We start from the raw sequence: 18,086 nt of genomic DNA, 5'->3' as shown, positions 1-18,086 counted from the left end.
GTACAGTATGAGGTATGTCAGACATGCTAGGCGCCCATCTACATTCTTGCTGTTGCCGGGCTGATGGAGAAGCCAGCTCTCCTGCTCCTGATTGGCCACGAAAGGTTCCTACTCGCTGTCTAATCCTCCATGACATATCCGACCGCTTCGGAAGCTCCCGGCGGATTGGGAAGCAGCCGCAGAATTTGCTCCAAGCGATTACATGAGATATATTTACCAGCCGTGGCCCCTGGCGCGTGCTTTAGAGCGCTTGTAAATTGACATGGTGCACTGTTGTATCCTTCACAGCTGGGCGGGAACCGGTTTTGTCTGGCTGGTTCTGATGATGAATGATGGTATGAAACTTTGCGGCAGGATGCTGTCACTGCACGATTTTCTTTGTACACGGAGGTTATAATAAGTTCACCTCCCACAGGAGATGCTGCAGCCGGGCCCACGGGCCTGCTCCACAGGCTGTGGAGAAGGTTAGTGCACTGATGAGCTCACGTTGTTGTTGCAGGGAGTTTTGCACGGAGCCAAAGATCTCAGGCGACAATAGCCAAGTCCTCAAGAACTTCATCCATCTGACCTCGGGGCAAGTGGCAGACGACACGACCTGTGAGTACCAGGGGGCTCGGCCCACACCCCTCCGCCGTGGCCCCCCCCCCCGGTGCGGTCCACGGGCTCTGCTTTTGATCCAGACGGCTTAGCACATCACAAATTCAATTTCACGCCCAAATTATGGTAATCGTGCAGCTGGACGCACATGTGGCGGACACATCGGGCTGGAGGTTGCAGCCCCGTCCAGTTTCCATACTCATGCGGGGCCTGCTTTGGTGTTTTACTGGCCCTCCGTGACAGTCCAATTACATGGTGTTTGTGAGGAGAAGCAGGCCAGCTCGAGGAAGGGGCGGCAAAAGCGGAGAAGTAACTAATCAATGGGAAATTGGTCTGGCCAAGGCGATGTGTGCCTGAGACAGGCCCCCCAGCCCCGGAGACGGCGTCTACAGTTAGCCAGGGATATGCACTCAGTGTCCCAGTGTCTCCTGCCACACTCTAAGTGGGACAGACAGGGCAGTCGTTGCCTTGTGTGGTGATTTTGTTCCGAGCTTTTTGTTCTAATGGGCTGTGTGTGAGAAGCCGCCAGTAAATGTCCGGTTTTGGGTTATCCTATTTTAATGGCACCCCGGCATGTGCGCGAGGCCTGTGGGGATCCCGTGTCGCTGTTAACTTGACAGCGTGTCGTAGAGATGCCGTCCGTCATGTGACCTGAAAGCCGGCACTCGTGTTAGCGAGCTGTTAGCATGATGTTCTCGCACCGGGGCTTTGAAATGGTGAGCTGTGCCGACTGCGTCCCCCCCCCCCAGCCGTTTATACTTCCAGGCTCCGCTAAACGTGTTTCATTTCACATCCTCCACGCATGTTTTATTTAGCCTGTTTCGGACATGCGAGTGGCCCCCGGCTCTCCTGCTGTGCTGCCTCCTCAACTCGTCTTGAGTTTCTGCCTCTGAGGCGGAGAGTGCGTCTCTGTATATCGTTACACAAACAAGCGTTTGATTACCGACTCCGGCTCACTCTACCTGAGGTCATACGCCAAGTTGAACTTGAATCGATATTTTTGTTTCTCATCATTTTCCTCATGAAGGGCCCCCCTCTCCGCATCGAGAAAATCATTAGACTTTCTGGGTTGTCTCCTGGCGTTCAAGGTCACGGTGGTACTTTCTTTGCGATGAGTCACTTTGTTACACAGCTCAGGTGAGCCATCAGACCTGCTGTCCCGGGCCACTAATCGTGACTTGGATGGGCCACTGGGTCTCCATCCCCCGATCTGTAAACGATCGCGTCTGATATCTGCGTAATGTAGAGATCAACCATGCCCTTGAGCATCTGCTGATGTGTGATGGACGTCATCGCACGTGCGTGAAATCCAGCATGGGTCGTCTTTGAATGTGCTGGTTTTCAGTCTTCTAACTTCCATCCATGCTGGAGGTTTAGCTATAACCAAAAATCTCAATCAACAACCTCTAAATGAAGCGCTCAACAGCCACTGTACAGATTAAAACAATGGATATCCGGAAGGTTCTTTCAGCTCTTGTGTTTTGCAGTGTGACTTATAATGTATGAATGTTGTCCGGCCTGTGGCGTTTGGTGTCCGGCCAGCTCCACAAACGGACCGGTGCCGGTCCAAAAGGAGGCCAGGGGGAAATCCCTCCCGTGAAGTTTGAGCTCTGCTTCTGCTCAAACACATCACTCTCGGGTATTATCCTCGAATATTAGTCAAGTCATGTTTGAGTGGGACACATGAGCATTGCACGTTTCCAGAGTAGAAGCTGCTAATGTATCTAGCAGGTGTCGTAAAAAGTGTCCTTTTTGGTGTACGTGGCTTTCTGCGTCTGAGAAGTTGGGAAGCACAATACCCTTTAATATGGGGCTAATAGACTGGAATCTTTCTTATTCAGCAGCAGGATGGGAAATGGGGGGGTTACAGCCCCTCCGGGGGGGCTGCTCGGCTCAGGCGAGAGCCCTGGCTGAAGTGCTGTTCTTGCTCTCCCAGGCAATGTGTCTCTGGTGAACCGGCTGCTCCTAGATGCGGGACTGACAGCTGATCTGGTCCAGTCCTGGAAGAGGCAGCCCCCGTGAGTCTCCATGACAACATGTCACAGCAGCCTGTACAGGCCGCATCCAAAACCTTCCGTGATGAGGGGATTAGATCAGATGAACTTTATTGATCGCCATGAGGGGAAATTTCTTTGTCCAACAGCACAGAAAGCAATATGACAAAGGATAATGTGAGTAAAAAGACAATAAATACGTAAAGGAAAACTAGTAATAGAATAAGCTTAAAAGTAATAAAGTAAAGAATGAACTTCCTGATGTGGCAGATACTGCTTAGTCTAATTAAGGTGGCTCTGTTTGATTGGGGAATAAGGAGGAATTGTGGTCAATCCGTGGGTGTGAGACACTCACAGGAATGCTGCTCCTCTCGGCTCCTGCTCATCTCCTGCTCAGCTCCTGCTTGTGTTTTGGAGGGTAGGTGAGGGAGGGGCCCCATGTTATATTTCATACTGGACAGAGAGGGGCTTTGGGGACTGGGGGGAGTGGAAGCCCTGGTGGGGCGGGGGGGGGGGGGGGAAGGGGTGCTGTAGTTCACTAATGAGCTCCTGTGTTCTCTCAAAAAGCAAGCCGGGGGTCCTCGCCAGGTTCGTGGCCACCGACGGAGGGATCACCCGTGTGTACCCGAAAAGGTACCGCCCTCCTCTTCATGGCCTGTCTGCTTTGTGCCTGAGGCCCGCGGGTGGGGGCAGCAGCCTCCAGACTCCTGGCACATGGTTTAAATCACTGGGTGTGAGGGAGCCCCGCTGGTGCCCACCTCTGCTTGAGTGGAACGGCCACCTCCCTGTCCCTCCTTCCCTCTCATCCTTCCTTTATCTGCCTCCTTCCCTCCCTCTCTTCACCTCCTTTATTTCCCTTCATCTCCCTCCCTCTCTCCCCTCCTTTTACCACCTCTCACTCACTCCCTCCCTCTCTTCACCTCCTTTATTCTCCTCCTGCTCCCGCCCTCTCTCCCCTCCTTTATCCACCTCCTGCTCCCTCCCTCTCTCCCCCTCCATTATCAGCTTTTTTTGTCCCTCCCTCTCTCCCCTCCTTCATCTACCTCCCGTTCATTCCCTCCCTTTCTCCCTTCCTTTATCCACCTCCTGCTCACTTACTCCCTTTGTCCCCTCCTTTATCCACCTCTTGCTCACTTACTCCCTTTCTCCCCTCCTTTATCCACCTCCTTGTTCCTCCCTCTCTCCCCTACTTTATCCACCTCCTGCTCACTTCTTCCCTCTCTCCTTCCTCCTTTATTCACCTCCTGCTCACTCCCTCCCTTTCTCCCCCCTCCTTTATCCACCTCCTTGTCCCTCCCTCTCTCCCCTACTTTGTCCACCTCCTGCTCACTTCTTCCATCTCTATTTCCTCTTTATTCACCTCCCGCTCACTTCCTCCCTCTCTCCCGCCTCCTTTATCTTCCTCCTTGTCCCTCCCTCTCTCACCTCCTTTATCCATCACCCACTCCCTCCCTTTCTCCCCCCTCCTTTATCCACCTCCTTGTCCCTCCCTCTCTCCCCTCCTTTATCCATCTCCCATTCCCTCCCTCTCTTCCCCTCCTTTATCCATCTTCCACTCCCTCCCTCTCTTCCCCCTCCTTTATCCATCTCCCACTCCCTCCCTCTCTTCCCCCTCCTTCTTCCACTCCTTACTCCTTCCTGTGCTTCCTCATCCACCATCATGCAGCTCAAAGTGCTCCTATGCTGAAATGCAGTGCAAACGCTTGCCCCGTATGCTCTTTACCATTTCTATCTTTCACTGGATATTCGTTTCCCTCCCTCTCCCTCCCCCATGCGTTGCTGTGTTACGATACCCCCCTTGCCCCCACCCCCCACTTGCTCCTAACCCCTAGCCTCCCTCGGTCTGCGTTAGATTATGGCTTTCAGGTTGTTAGGACACATAAAATCGCACTTGCGGGGTGTATAAATCAGCCGCTGCACTGAGCTGGTTCGGGCCGTCCGGTTGCAGCTGCTCTGCGTTAGATAGCACAGCTTCAGTGGATACCCCCCCCCCCCTCCATGAGCCCCAACTAGCTCCCTAGCAGCAGCTATCGCCTAAGCGAGCAGAGTCAGTGTTTTGGGCTCTCTGCTCTGTAAATGACTCCCTGAGCCAGTGGATGATAGGGAATCTTATTCGAAGCTGGTGCAGGCAGCACATATAACGGCGACGTCTGTGCGTGACTGGAGCATGATGTGCCTGTATGAAAGGTCCATGATGTTCAGAAGCCATGCTTCGGGTCTGCAGAATGCTCTTGAGCCAGCACAGAATTTGGACTGAAATGATAGCCAGTGTCCCTTTTCAGCGCCGGTGAGGATTGGACAGAGAATCCTGAGACGTATGAGTCAAGCTTCTACAAGCGGAGTGTGGACAACAGCGGCTACATCTTTACAGCACCACCCTACGAAAGCAGTATGGCTCCCCGGCATGCATTAGGGGGCCGTAACCCTGGGGTCTGGGCGGCTGCACTACTACACAGGGGGTTGCTGTTTCATACCCTGGCATGTCCTTTTCTTTATTGATGTACTCAGTATCTCCCCCTGCAATGGGGTGAACATTTCTGATGGGTAGTTACGTTTTTATTTAGCAAATGCTTTAATGGATAGAGATGTACATTTTTGAGAAAACAGAGTCAGTCAGTCGCTGAACTATTTTGAAGGTTAAGCACCTCACTCAGGGACCCAGGATTGAGATCTGCTACCCTGGGATTTGAACCAGCAACCTTCTGATCACATGCACAGCATCCTAACATAGTGAGCCACACAAGGACATTGGAGTTGGAGGCCAGTGCTTCTTTCTTGTGAAAGGACACTCCACCACATCCTGAGGAAAGGCCACAGGCTGAGCTGCGTAATGCCAGTCGTGCTGTGGGGATTCCCCCTGCAGCTAGGACACCCCCTCACACCCCTCCAGAGCTGGAAAACACTGCGTCTGGCTGACATGCAGCCCCGCCATCCCGGCTTGGTTTAACCTGACTTCACCCTCTATGTCTCCGCTCAGAAAATGCCTCGTCTGCCTTCGATTCCGGCATTTTGGTGAGCAGGTCCGTGGATGTGAACATCGACCCAGTCATACTGAAACCAGCCGGTAAGCACAGTGTGGACCGGCTTCTCTCTTCTCTTCGTCACTCATATGTGTCTGCAGCTCGACAGTCTCTCGCACAATTCACATTTTTTGACATTTTCAGTGGTTGGGGTGAAGCTCAATGTCACGGACTGGATGGAGAACTTCATGAGTGCTACCTTCAAGGGGAATGTAAGAAGCAATTTTGATTCCACATAAGAGATGCATATGACACGTATCAATAGCATCATTGTGGTATTGATGACCCTGCTGATCTGTATATGGTTTCTAAATGTCCAGTGACGTCACTGTCAGCATATCACAATAAGATTCTTACGTAAGACCTGTCCTTGTCTGTACTCTTTCTACAGTGCGAGAAGAATGAGATCTGTGGATGTCAGAGGAATGCCGAGGTGCACTGAACGTCTGTCTTCTGCCTGGACTTTGCACGCAGCATGTAGTGGTCTCTCATGTCCATGCCGATGACGTGCTTCTCCTCTGCTTTGCAGCACGTGGACTGCGTGTTATTGGATGATGGTGGTTTTCTCTTGATGTCCAATCAGGATGAATACATGAATAAGGTGAGCCATTGGAGGTGACCACTTTTGTTGGTGAGCCAGTCAAGTGTGACTGGTTTTATAGGGTCAACCAATCTGTTTTGAGCATGATATCAGATCAGTCCTGCTTGGGGTGTGAAATCGGACGGCCATGTTTTTGGCTTCGTTCTCTGATGTTCCCCAAGGGCATTAGGACTCGGATAAATATTTTTATTTGACCTCTTAAAACGCAGTAATAGCAAATCACAGCCTTATTAAAAAGGTGAGAAGGGCTTTTGGGAATGAGCCAGTCCTGTAAGGTGTGGCAGCTGATGCCTGAGGACCATGGGCTCCAAACCATCCCATAACTGTTCATGTTTTACACGCATAACTGCATGATGAATTTATGGTCTTATGTTTCTGTTTGGCCTTCTCTGCTGGCTGAGGGCCTCCGGGGGCTCCAGTGAGGCACCGTCTGCAGTGTAGATATTTATTCATGAGCATCCAACGCTAATATGCAGCTGCTCACAACTACCCCTATATGCACCTCATAGACATTGTAAAATCAGGTCAGGTTATTTTAGGTAGAATTTAACTAACCCCAAAATAACATACTAACCTGCAGAGCCAGACACATATGAGGAGTGGCCCAAAATAACTAACCTTAAACCTAACTCACACATACTCCACTGAACCCTAACCCACACATACTCTTTACACTACCCTAAGCCACAAATACTCCATACTCTACCCTAACCCTAACCCACACATACTGTGTACCCTACTATAACCCTAACCCACAAATACTCTGTACACTACCCTAACCCACACATTCTCTGTACTCTATTATAAGCCTAAGCCACATATACTCCGTACTCTGAAGTGACAGTTTTTAGAGAACACCACGGTGGATCGACAGCTGATATTTAAAAAATGTCTGAAAAAAGTTGAAGGAAAGCTGAAGCTTCTATGTTCACCCTCAGGGCTTTAACAGGAGTAAAGGGAAAGACGAACTGCCCTATAGGCTTAATGTGGCTGCCCCCCCCCCCCCCCCCCCCCCCCCCACCCCCAGAACACTAACCTCATACACATCAAAACATGGTGTGTAAGTACTAGAGCCTGAGCTGTTTGTGGTTAGCAGCTGTTTTTGTCCAATGCGACGTACAGTAAATGTGAGGAGCAGAGGATAGACTCCACAGCATCCTTGGAGAAATGAAGCATCTGAGAGTGATGTGATATGACTCAGATTTGAACCCATGACCTTCCTGGCACAGATTCCTTGTTTTCCATCTAGATTGGCCGCTTTTTCGGTGAGGTCGATTCCCACTTGATGAAGACCCTGGTGAACACGTCGCTGTTCTCCTTCCACAAGACCTACGACTACCAGTCTGTGTGCAGACGGGAGCGAGAGAGCAAAGCGGCAGGCTTTCGCTCCGTCTACGTGGTGAGGAGAGCGTGCAGCCTGCTGTTTCCACAGGAGATCATTATGAAAAGGCTGCTTTTCTGAAGGGAATGAAACCTGGAGAGATCCTTCTGCTGTATGTCAGATAGCCTGGTGAACTTTAATCAGAGTATATCAGGGTAACCTTATTGTTGGGTGCTGGGACCTGGGAATGTTCTGGCATCATCATAGTAGCATGTAGCAAAGTAGTATGATCTAGTAGATACCACCATCAGTACCAGGAATCTCCATGTTTGTTTCCCCATAGCCCACAATAGCAGACGTACTCCGTTTGGGCTGGTGGACCACGACCATGGCCTGGTGAGTAGCATTGCCCTGAGAAACACCATCTTGGACCATCTTGTGCTGATGAGCAGTGCAGATGTGGTTGCAGCTCAGCTGACTATAATATGTAAATCGGAGAAGATATAATAATCTTTACGAAGACCTGGGAAGGCGTGGTGACGATTTACTACAAACAGTATATGAAAGACTTAGGAATCCCAATAAACGTTCTAGCCTACATCCAATGTCCAGGTATTAAAGACAACTCCGGAAACCGTACCATTTGACCGGAGACGAACTCTCGTTTTAGCGAATGGCTTTGAGGAAGATGTAAATGATGCCGTTAAAACATCACAGAAGCGTGCGATGGACCGCCTCATTCACATATAGCTAAAGAAATATCTAAACGAAAAATAATATTAACCCATAAATCATAAATCATTTATCTTTACGAAAGTACTATCATAATTATGTTAAGACATAAAAATGTGAATGCAGGTATCGTTCTGAGAAGGTAACATAACAGAAGATAAGATAACATAATTATCACCTGGTTGCTGTGAGCTGCAGGTTGCCGACTCCTGGCCTAGGACATTTTTGAGATTAAATTCTAGGAGGTTAATGCAAGAGGAACACATGACCAAAAATTGTTCTTTTTTCTTTTTAAACAGCAACATAAAAATTATTATTATAAAAACATTTTAAATGACAAGTTGCATAAGAAGCATGTCTGTGTTATTCCCACCCTTAGATAGTATCAGTACATATTAAGATGTTGCTTTGATTCGTTCTTTCAGTGAAGACAATAAGAAACACTAGCAGTATTTAATGACATAAATCACAAACAGGAATAATATAAAATAACTATGTACTTGGAACCCAATTTCTAAAATCATGTCTGTATTATGCTTCACAATCTCTTTTATTTTATTATTAATTATACATCAAACTATTTTGTTTATGTATATAATCCCTTTTCACTCTATCATTATACTTTCTTTTTTGTTGAGAATTGGTTTCTTAATTCTCTTTTATCTTTTATATTCTGAAATATGTCTCCTCGCTTACTCCTCTAATAATATTAAGCTGTTATGTTGTTGCATAGGTGCAACTATGGTAATAATTTTACATATAGTTTTAAATTTTATGTAAAACATTACTAATATTACAGACTGATATTGTTCAGTGGTGTGTGGATGATTAACCCCTTCACTGCCGCAGTTTTGTTTGTTTGCAAGTTGGCCATGATCAAATAAAATGAAATATTTTTAGAGCTTCCTGAAAGACGTACCAGTATAAGTTCATGCTGTGTCTTTAATGGTAAGAGTCTTGACTTGGGTACGCCCTGCATCTCTGTTTCGGCAACCAGCCTCCTGTTAGCTGTCTGTGTAACCATGGAACCTCACATCTCTTGCAGTAACTTTTAAACTTTTCAGTGCCAGTAATTAAATAATGAGGCCAAAACATAATGTTGAAGTGGACGGTCCTCTCTGGCATTACAGTGTTGCTTCTGCCCTCTACCTGGCTGGTTTTTGGTTACTGCCATTGTCTGCTGCCTCACCTTGTTCTTGTGTAATGCTGTCTTAGAAAGTTTGAGCCTTCAAGCAGCCGGCCATGTAGCTTTCTGCCAGCAGAACCAGGACCAAACCAGGATTTAAAAATGCGTTCTCATTTTTTTCTACTCCTGTCTGTTTCTCCAGGTCGATATTGCAGCAGCTGTTTCTGAGTCTCACCTTTCCAGGTTTCCTACAAGCAAGTGAGCAACATAACTCCTACGAAATATGTCACTATAAGAAAAGGCTTAGTTTTCACCTGACCTGATATCTGGGTTCGAAGGACGAAGATGCTTTTATCCTAAGGGTTATACAAAGGAAGGTCTGGCAGTTGCTGGACCATTTTGGGTTTAGGGCCTTGCTCAGGGACCCAACAGTAACATCACTTTGCCAGACCTGGGATTTGAACCAATGACTCACTGAGCTACACAGTGCCCCTCCCACATAGTGTATGTCTTGTGTACCTGCTCCTGTGCCTCTCATTGACCCCACCATGTTTGTCACAGTGGAGCCTGAGGATGACTCTTCTGACTTCATCTCCAAGGAGATTTGCACCATGGAGCAGACTCAGTATTACTTCAGCAGCGAGGAAAAGTCCTTCACCGGAATACAGGAATGTGTCAACTGCTCCAGGTGGGCCCTGCCATTTCCTGCACACCTCTGGCCGTGTCCCTGCGCCTCCTCCCACTGTTTCCCACACTGCTCTGACTGTGTCACTGCACCTCCATCCCGCTGTTTCCCACACTGCTCTGGCCATGTAACTGCACTTCCATCCCGCTGTTTCCCACACTGCTCTGACTGTGTCACTGCACCTCCATCCCGCTGTTTCCCACACTGCCCTTGCCGTGTCCCTGCACCTCCATCCCGCTGGTTCCCACACTGCTCTGGCCATGTCACTGCGCCTCCATCCCATTCTATTTTCCACTCTTTCCAGGTCCTCTGTGAACTGGAGATGTTCCCGCTAAGAGTTTTATCAATCCAGTGATTTAATGGGAATGAAATTGTGTGTGGACGGTGTTCAAAAGTGACTTTTTCTTTCCTTCCTGCAAGACTGGTGATCCCTCACAGGCCTGACCCGGAGTCAGCCTGGTGCGAGCAAGTGGCCCATTCACCTTGATGTGCCGAAACACGCCGGCTGGCGCCTGCCGGCCACATACCTGAGCAGGCTGTAAATTTAACATGACATGAATTTTATGGGAAAGAATTAAATCCGTGCGGCCTAGAGTATGCAGCTTTGAGTGCCCCACACGTATCTTTGTATCTCTATATTTCTTCCTTATACGTTAACAACTGTAAACGTTAACAGCCTTTAAAACAATCCCGTTTTGAGAGCAAGGCACTCATTAGAAGTCATTCTGCACATATCCTGCTGGAAGTATGTGATCATTATAACAGGTGTGTCTCGTTTCACGTGACCCTCTGATGTACGTGAAACGTGCTGTGTGTGTGTTCTGCCTTCCAGCGATGCTTTTTATGGTGATTCTGTGGCTGAATCTCTTTAGGTGTTGCTCTATTTGTCCAGAGTGGTATTCAGTATTTAGCTCTGTCAATATATTTACCAGCTCAGCCTGGAAGGTTTTTAAGGATATGATTTTTTTTGATCCGCCCCGCCATGCCGTCCCTACTGTCATATAAAAAATAATGAAAAAGTGTTAGTTGAGACATACATATCCCATCATGCTCAGCTTTTTACTGCAGACACACACAGAGGTGAGTGAAGCTTCTGCTGGAGCACAGGGTCAGGTGTTTATATGGAGCCTGTGCAACATTTTTCAGGAGGGTAAGGGCCTGAGCAGGGAACTGGAACTGGAACCTTTTCTGATCAGAGACAGAGACCTGATCAGCTGTGCACCCCCCCCCCCCCATGTCACCTAGTGTTTTTCTGTAATAGGCCAGCTGTTTACAGAGACCCCATCTACTCAGTTACCCAGATTTTTTTTACTTTTAATTTTTTTTTATGAAACTTGTGAAGCCAGCAGCTGTTGTTAACAAGGCCCTCATCTGTCCTGCTCTGTCACATGGGAAGAAACCCCAGAGGCCACTGGCCTTTCGGTCCCGAAGACGGACCCCCCCCCCCTCGCATTGCTATCCTGACTGCGTTCCCCAGTTTCACAGGCATCTCTGTTCCAGGATGTACCACGCCGAGAAGCTCCTCAACACCAATCTCGTCTTCATCATCGTAGAATCGAAGTTAATATGTCACCAAGGCTGTGATGAAAATGACACATGGCTGACGCAGGCCGGACAGCAGTGTATCCTTCCTCATGTCACATGAATCTCAAAGCTAGCATTTAATATAGTTTTAGAAGACTCTGTTTTCCAAACCAACATTTTTCAGAAAGCTGGGTCTACCACTAAGGGTTTGTTCAAGGGCACAGTGGCGAAATCACTGTACTGACCCTGGGATTTGAAACAGTGACCTTCCGCTCACAGGCACAGCATTCTAACCTGAGAAGTGCTGATGTTGAGGGTGGAGAATCACATGATTTGCGTCATGTGAATTGTGTGCTCTGTGGCGATTGAACGGTGGGAGTGGCTATCAGGTGGGGGTGGCAGTTGGGTGTGGCAGGCTGGACCAGCACTGATTGGATGAGAAGAATTTTTATTTCCTGAATGGATGCACCCAGCCTCTGGCCCAGATGTCTGTGAGCTGGCAGAAAACCCCAGGGACCGGAAAGGACCTGATGTCTGCTTTGACAACAACGTCAACGTAAGTTACATCCGTCACATCTGAGCATGGGCATCTTGATGGACGCGGCGATGTGCATTTAATAACATTTCTGCATATCTGCCCAGTGTCAAACATGATATGTTACTAGGGATGAGCCGATCCGATCTACATTTTTTTCAGTTCCAATCCGATTCTGATACACTGCCGATACCGATACATGAGCTGTTTTCCATTAATATTTCAGTATAATATACAGAAATGTATGCTATATGTATTGTTTTTTTAAATACAGATACAGATGACATGCAGATGATAAAATTAATGACAAAAAAATCTTTAAATATGCTACTAAAAACATACGTAACATACTGTTCCACCTCTTGTTTTAAGCATTTTTGAGGCATTTGCAGTTCAGTCTGAATATCTTCCAAGCGAGGACACGCCAGTGATTTTACAAAAATTACAAATCACTCTTACTTCTTGTTAAAAGACTCCCAGCCCGTCACCCTCGTATCTGATGTTCTTACGCTCCTCCTACTGCGAAGGCATGACGTCACAGCAGGCAGAAGTCACTGCGCCCACATCCACTGAGTGGCAAATAGACTGAGTGGCAGCTTTAGCGTTCAGCTTGAAACACATCTAAAATGGGAATGAGCTGTCATGCGATTGATTGTACAAATCAATTAAACAAGAAATAGGAGCTATCTTTTTACAGACGGCGTAAAACTAAATAAGTATTGGACGTGGATGGGTCACATACGGCTGATACCTGATCCATGTAATAGGTCTGAATCGGTGCTGATACCGATCTGAATATTGGATCAGTGCACCTATATTTGTTACACAAACGTGCTACTAATTCCACTGTAATCTGCACTGTAAAAACTGGAATCTGTGATGTACAAGATATTGGCACAAGGAAAAACTTATCTGCAACTCAAGGGTGTACCCCAGCAGTGCCCTTTGCTGCCTGGGACAGACCCCGCCCCTTGCAAGGGTGTATCCCAACAGCACCCTATGCTGCCTGGTTTTGTTAAGATAGAGACCTACCTAATCTGTGCACAGTACCATTACAGATCACCCATTGCATTAATTTAGCATAAGTTTTTCATAGAGCAGGATCAACCTGGCCTGGGCCGATTGGGGTTAAGGGCTTCGTTCAGGGGCCTCACAGTGACAGGATGTTGACCCCTGACCCTGAGCTGCCCCACCTCCTCGTGTCCCCTCACAGGAGGACTATTCAGATTGCGGAGGGGTGATGGGTCTCCGCTTCACTTTCTGGCCTATGGCGCTCATCCCGCTGGTCCTCCTGTGGATTCTGACCGGGCCGGGATACTACGCGTCATGACCCCCCCCACTGCCGACCCGTGCTCACCACCCGACCCGTGCTCTTTGGGACTGAAGACCCCCCCTCCCTCCCTCCAAGAGCCATGTACCGCCTGCATCAAAACAGCCAACCCCCACTCTTTGGGACTGAAGACACCCCCACCTAGACTCACACGCCACCTGCATCTCACCACTTGACAACAGCCATCGACTTCCTGCTGGCCCAACCCTGTGTGAGGTGGACGTTCAGGGGGGTGCGCAGTATTATTCTGCTGTCTGGCCCCTTCTCCTCTGCTGCATTTCGCTAACCATCACAGTTATGTCTCCGCCCCTCCATGTTTCGGAGCGCCCTCATGTCAGTATGTCATGGATGTCCATGCTGATTTCCGCACTCCTGGGGCGAGTGACGGTGACGTTGCTTCGTCCACGACTGGGGTGGGCTTCACATCTCAGCTTCCAGCCTCCGACTGACAGCAGTGTTTTTTATGCCATGCGCCTAACCCTCTCCAGTGCCCTTAACATACCAAGGTTGAGTTTAACTTCAGGGTACGTTTGAGCTCGGCTGGTGTCCTTAGTGTCACAGGAGGTCACTGCCAGCCCTGAAAGCAGCGCCTTGCCTTCTGACGATGAGCTAGCCACACAGATGCAGTGGCTCGCACGGGTGCTGCCACTTCCACTCCCGAACAGGTTTTGTCTCTTTAACTGTTGAGGTACCTGACCTTGCATTTGTGTTTGAACCTGAAGCAAAGCAGTGTGTTTTTGGGGGCCTCTTCATTTTACTGGATTACTTTTTTGCATGTAAAGCGTAATTTTGTGTAAAGCAGTGTTTTTAACTTTCTTCTGTGATATTTTGGTTTTTATCATAAATGCAAAAAGTCGAAGGCGACAGATAAAGCTAAAGACCCAAGAACAGACATGATAAAAGGTGTTTTTGTACCGACAACCCAGTGACACATCCGGCTGCCCCTTTCTGACAACTTTCTGCTAGGCTTCCGGAATGTGCCGTGTCTGCGTCAGCCTCCTTCACAGATGTTCCTTAGCTAAGGAGGTGTGCCTTATGAGAGTGGATCAAGGAAGGCTAGCCTGAAACACAGACACATCTTCTAGTAAGACAGCTTTCCAATTACAGTCAATGGCCTCTTTATTAGGTACACATTCTCGTTTACCAGTCAGCTCATTCGTCCTAACAGCCAATTGTGGGGCTTCAACTGAATACGTACAGCAAACAGACAGGGACCTCAGGTCCAGTTGCATTGCAATAGGTGAAGAAACACATGATCTAAGTTCGACCAGATGTACCTAACGAAAGGCGTCCTGCCCGGGACCGGCCAGGTGTACCTAACGAAAGGCGTCCTGCCCGGTACCGACCAGGTGTACCTAACGAAAGGCGTCCTGCCCGGGACCGGCCTGATGTACCTAACGAAAGGCGTCCTGCCCGGTACCGACCAGGTGTACCTAACGAAAGGCGTCCTGCCCGGTACCGACCAGGTGTACCTAACGAAAGGCGTCCTGCCCGGGACCGGCCAGGTGTACCTAACGAAAGGCGTCCTGCCCGGGACCGGCCAGGTGTACCTAACGAAAGGCGTCCTGCCCGGTATCGACCAGGTGTACCTAACGAAAGGCGTCCTGCCCGGGACCGGCCAGGTGTACCTAACAAAAGGCGTCCTGCCCGGGACCGGCCAGGTGTACCTAACGAAAGGCGTCCTGCCCGGTATCGACCAGGTGTACCTAACGAAAGGCGTCCTGCCCGGGACCGGCCAGGTGTACCTAACGAAAGGCGTCCTGCCCGGGACCGGCCAGGTGTACCTAACGAAAGGCGTCCTGCCCGGGACCGGCCAGGTGTACCTAACGAAAGGCGTCCTGCCCGGGACCGGCCAGGTGTACCTAACGAAAGGCGTCCTGCCCGGGACCGGCTTGGTGTACCTAATAAAAGTAACACTCATCATATACAAACAGCACTGTAGCTTCGACGCCCAGCTCACTCAGGTGCTGCCTAGGCTTCAGTGTACCAATGATCCATAGCCTCTCAGGAAAACCTGCAGCTGCCTGAATGTGTGCTAACAAAGCATAAGAGCGCTTATACTAAAGTGCGAAAACATCAAAACAAGCTTTTGCTTCAAGCTTCTTTCTTGTAGTAGTGAATGTAAATAAACTCAATCTTGCAAACAGCCTCTTAAACATATGTAGCCAATGAATAATTACAACCAGGTTTTTGTGATGCTGAAATTTTTAGCTGCTGTGATATTAACAAGTGCAACTGTTGGGATGATATCCTTTAATAATCACCTTAATTACATTGATGTGTGAAAAAGATGGCTATGAAACCATTCCAAGGTTTCCAGTACCTCTGAATTCCATCTTACTATAAAGAAGAGATCAGAGCTTTATCAAAAAAATGGTACTTGAGTATAGCCCTGACCATCACCACACACTGCGGCCACTGCCCTCCCAGCCCTGACCATCACCACACACTGCGGCCACTGCCCTCCCAGCCCTGACCATCACCACACACTGCGGCCACTGCCCTCCCAGCCCTGACCATCACCACACACTGCAGCCACTGCCCTCCCAGCCCTAACCATCACCACACACTGCGTCCACTGCCCTCCCAGCCCTGACCATCACCACACACTGCGGCCACTGCCCTCCCAGCCCTGACCATCACCACACACAGTGGCCACTGCCCTCCCAGCCCTGACCATCACCACACACAGAGGCCACTGCCCTCTCAGCCCTGACCATCACCACACACAGAGGCCACTGCCCTCCCAGCCCTGACCATCACCACACACTGCGGCCACTGCCCTCCCAGCCCTGACCATCACCACACACTGCAACCACTCCCCTCACAGCCCTGACCATCACCACACACAGTGGCCACTGCCCTCCCAGCCCTGACCATCACCACACACTGCGGCCACTGCCCTCAAACTCTGCTTTACTAAAATCACAGCATGTGATAGAAAGGACAGCAGCTATGCAATTTCATTTCATTCATTGCAAAGAAGTAAACATTTCTACTAATCTAAACATTTTCAGTTAAACATTTTCAGTTAAACATTTTCAGTTAAACATTTGTGAATGGTGAAACAGTATACTAATAATTTATTTACCTTAAGGTCAAGGGCTACAAATGGGCAAGTGTTCATTATTTGAAATTTAATTACTGTTGAAGCTCTATTGATGTTACATGAACCAAAAGCATTCATGATAATACTTCTCAGTACTAACTTAACACATTTGTGAAATTAAGCTGAAGCATTCAGTTGAATATGATCATGTTCTAGCTTTTAAAATTGCAGCAATTTAACAAGCAGTTGTATCAAACCTGATAAACGGAGGACGGAGAATCGAGACAGTTATCCATGAAGACCTCGGTCGTGAAGCACTTTCCAACCTACTGGCTTTTCCATTTTTTTGCATGAAGTTAAAAACAAGACAAAAGTAAAACTAAACACATCAGTTTTATATCGTGTTGTGGCAGGTTTGACTGCATCCCTGAAAATATAAGAAACTGAAATATAAGCACAGTGAATCAGACAGATCAAAATCGGATAATTCTCAGATGCCATTTTTAAGTAATTCATGTTCTTCATAAGTTTAAGGTTATTCCTCGGAAGCCGCACACTAGCAATCCGTTTGTGCATGTCTCAGATGGCTGGAGCAGGGTGCCTGGTGCTCCCCCCCGGCCGCCCAGTCTCCTGCACCCCAGATTGCATCATACGCCACATGGGCTCTCTGTCCTTTTTCTGGAACAAACGTAACTGGTGTGTGAAGTGCGGAAGGGGATTGTCTTTCTGAGCTTTGTAGTGCAGCTGTTTTCCTGAGAGAGCCTCCGTGTCTTATTCTGCTGCATCTTCTAATGCCAAATTACAGATGCCACAAACCAGCCTTAATGGGTCTACAGTTTGTGGATTGTGTTTAAAGATGGAAGAATGGTGAAAATTTGATGGTTTTTCTTCAGGACCGGGTGACGCCCATGAAGTGCCCTCGGTCAGCATTATCGCCGGCACCCTCTGTAGGAGGCAAAGTCAAATTGGTTGGCCACCTCAGAAGATGGCAGCCTAGGCCAGCTTCACCGCCGGTGCCCCCTATCTGAGACAAAGTGAAATCGGCTTGCTAAGTCACGCCCCCTCAGAAGATGGCGCCCCCTAGTCAGCCGCCTGTGTCAGCGCATGGCTGGGCCTGCACTGATTAACTTTGTGGACCTTACCGCTTCTCGGTGTGTCACGCTGCGGTGCCCTGGGCCTGTAATCTGAATCGTGGTCATACTCTATGTGCCCATCGTGTGATTCTCGCTTTTTCTCAAACGTTCTTCAGGATTGCTTGGTGTGTGTTTTACACCATGGGCCCCCAGCACCCTGGGGGGCTTGCTTTATATGCCTTGATTATGCTTTAATGTACTACGTTTGTGTGGAATGTTACGACTTGGAAGCGATTTTGTATAGATTTGTACAATAATATTATTAAATGACAAAGAGAAATAATATTTATAATGTGATAAATGTCTTCATTCAAATGCATTTATTCAAAATAAAAGTCTATTGTTACTATTTGCCGGATGGATTCCTATTGCAAGCCACTATTTTCTCTCACAATGAAAACATTTCTGTGCTATTTCTCTAGTGGAAATATGGGATTTA

The 18,086-nt window shown here is 48.4% G+C and overlaps 2 protein-coding genes across 26 annotated transcripts in view; both read left to right on the top strand.

The window, feature by feature from the left end:
• LOC125738686 (voltage-dependent calcium channel subunit alpha-2/delta-1-like) overlaps positions 1 to 17,996 on the top strand; it is a 70,839-nt gene extending 52,843 nt beyond the window's left edge. The window contains exons 25-39 of the mRNA XM_049007885.1: positions 500 to 597; positions 2,534 to 2,615; positions 3,159 to 3,224; positions 4,874 to 4,980; positions 5,569 to 5,655; positions 5,756 to 5,823; positions 6,003 to 6,044; positions 6,141 to 6,212; positions 7,462 to 7,611; positions 7,877 to 7,929; positions 9,594 to 9,649; positions 9,953 to 10,079; positions 11,577 to 11,698; positions 12,074 to 12,156; positions 13,349 to 17,996. Of these exons, the coding sequence (XP_048863842.1) occupies positions 500 to 597; positions 2,534 to 2,615; positions 3,159 to 3,224; positions 4,874 to 4,980; positions 5,569 to 5,655; positions 5,756 to 5,823; positions 6,003 to 6,044; positions 6,141 to 6,212; positions 7,462 to 7,611; positions 7,877 to 7,929; positions 9,594 to 9,649; positions 9,953 to 10,079; positions 11,577 to 11,698; positions 12,074 to 12,156; positions 13,349 to 13,465 (1,330 nt within the window). The 3' untranslated portion in view covers positions 13,466 to 17,996. The remainder of the gene's footprint in view (positions 1 to 499; positions 598 to 2,533; positions 2,616 to 3,158; positions 3,225 to 4,873; positions 4,981 to 5,568; positions 5,656 to 5,755; positions 5,824 to 6,002; positions 6,045 to 6,140; positions 6,213 to 7,461; positions 7,612 to 7,876; positions 7,930 to 9,593; positions 9,650 to 9,952; positions 10,080 to 11,576; positions 11,699 to 12,073; positions 12,157 to 13,348) is intronic.
• On the top strand, positions 14,681 to 17,996 carry LOC125738812 (elastin-like). 25 transcript variants are annotated; one of them, XM_049008204.1, is made up of 4 exons: positions 14,704 to 14,820; positions 14,860 to 14,898; positions 14,977 to 15,015; positions 15,055 to 17,996. In XM_049008204.1, the coding sequence occupies exons 1-4, from the start codon at positions 14,737 to 14,739 to the stop codon at positions 15,463 to 15,465; spliced, it is 573 nt and encodes a 190-aa protein (XP_048864161.1). In that variant the 5' UTR covers positions 14,704 to 14,736; the 3' UTR covers positions 15,466 to 17,996. The 25 variants fall into 25 exon arrangements, with proteins under 25 accessions (XP_048864155.1, XP_048864161.1, XP_048864151.1 ...); XM_049008194.1 differs by having other exon boundaries at positions 14,977 to 17,996; XM_049008203.1 differs by lacking the exon at positions 14,860 to 14,898 and having other exon boundaries at positions 14,737 to 14,850; positions 14,929 to 15,015; positions 15,094 to 17,996.
• Positions 17,997 to 18,086: the final 90 nt, after the last annotated feature.

The sequence above is a fragment of the Brienomyrus brachyistius genome, chromosome 3 (assembly GCF_023856365.1).
Source record: "Brienomyrus brachyistius isolate T26 chromosome 3, BBRACH_0.4, whole genome shotgun sequence".
Taxonomy (NCBI): Eukaryota; Metazoa; Chordata; class Actinopteri; order Osteoglossiformes; family Mormyridae; genus Brienomyrus; species Brienomyrus brachyistius.
The sequence above is the reverse complement of the archived record's forward strand: the minus strand, read 5'-3'. Positions and strand labels throughout refer to the sequence as shown.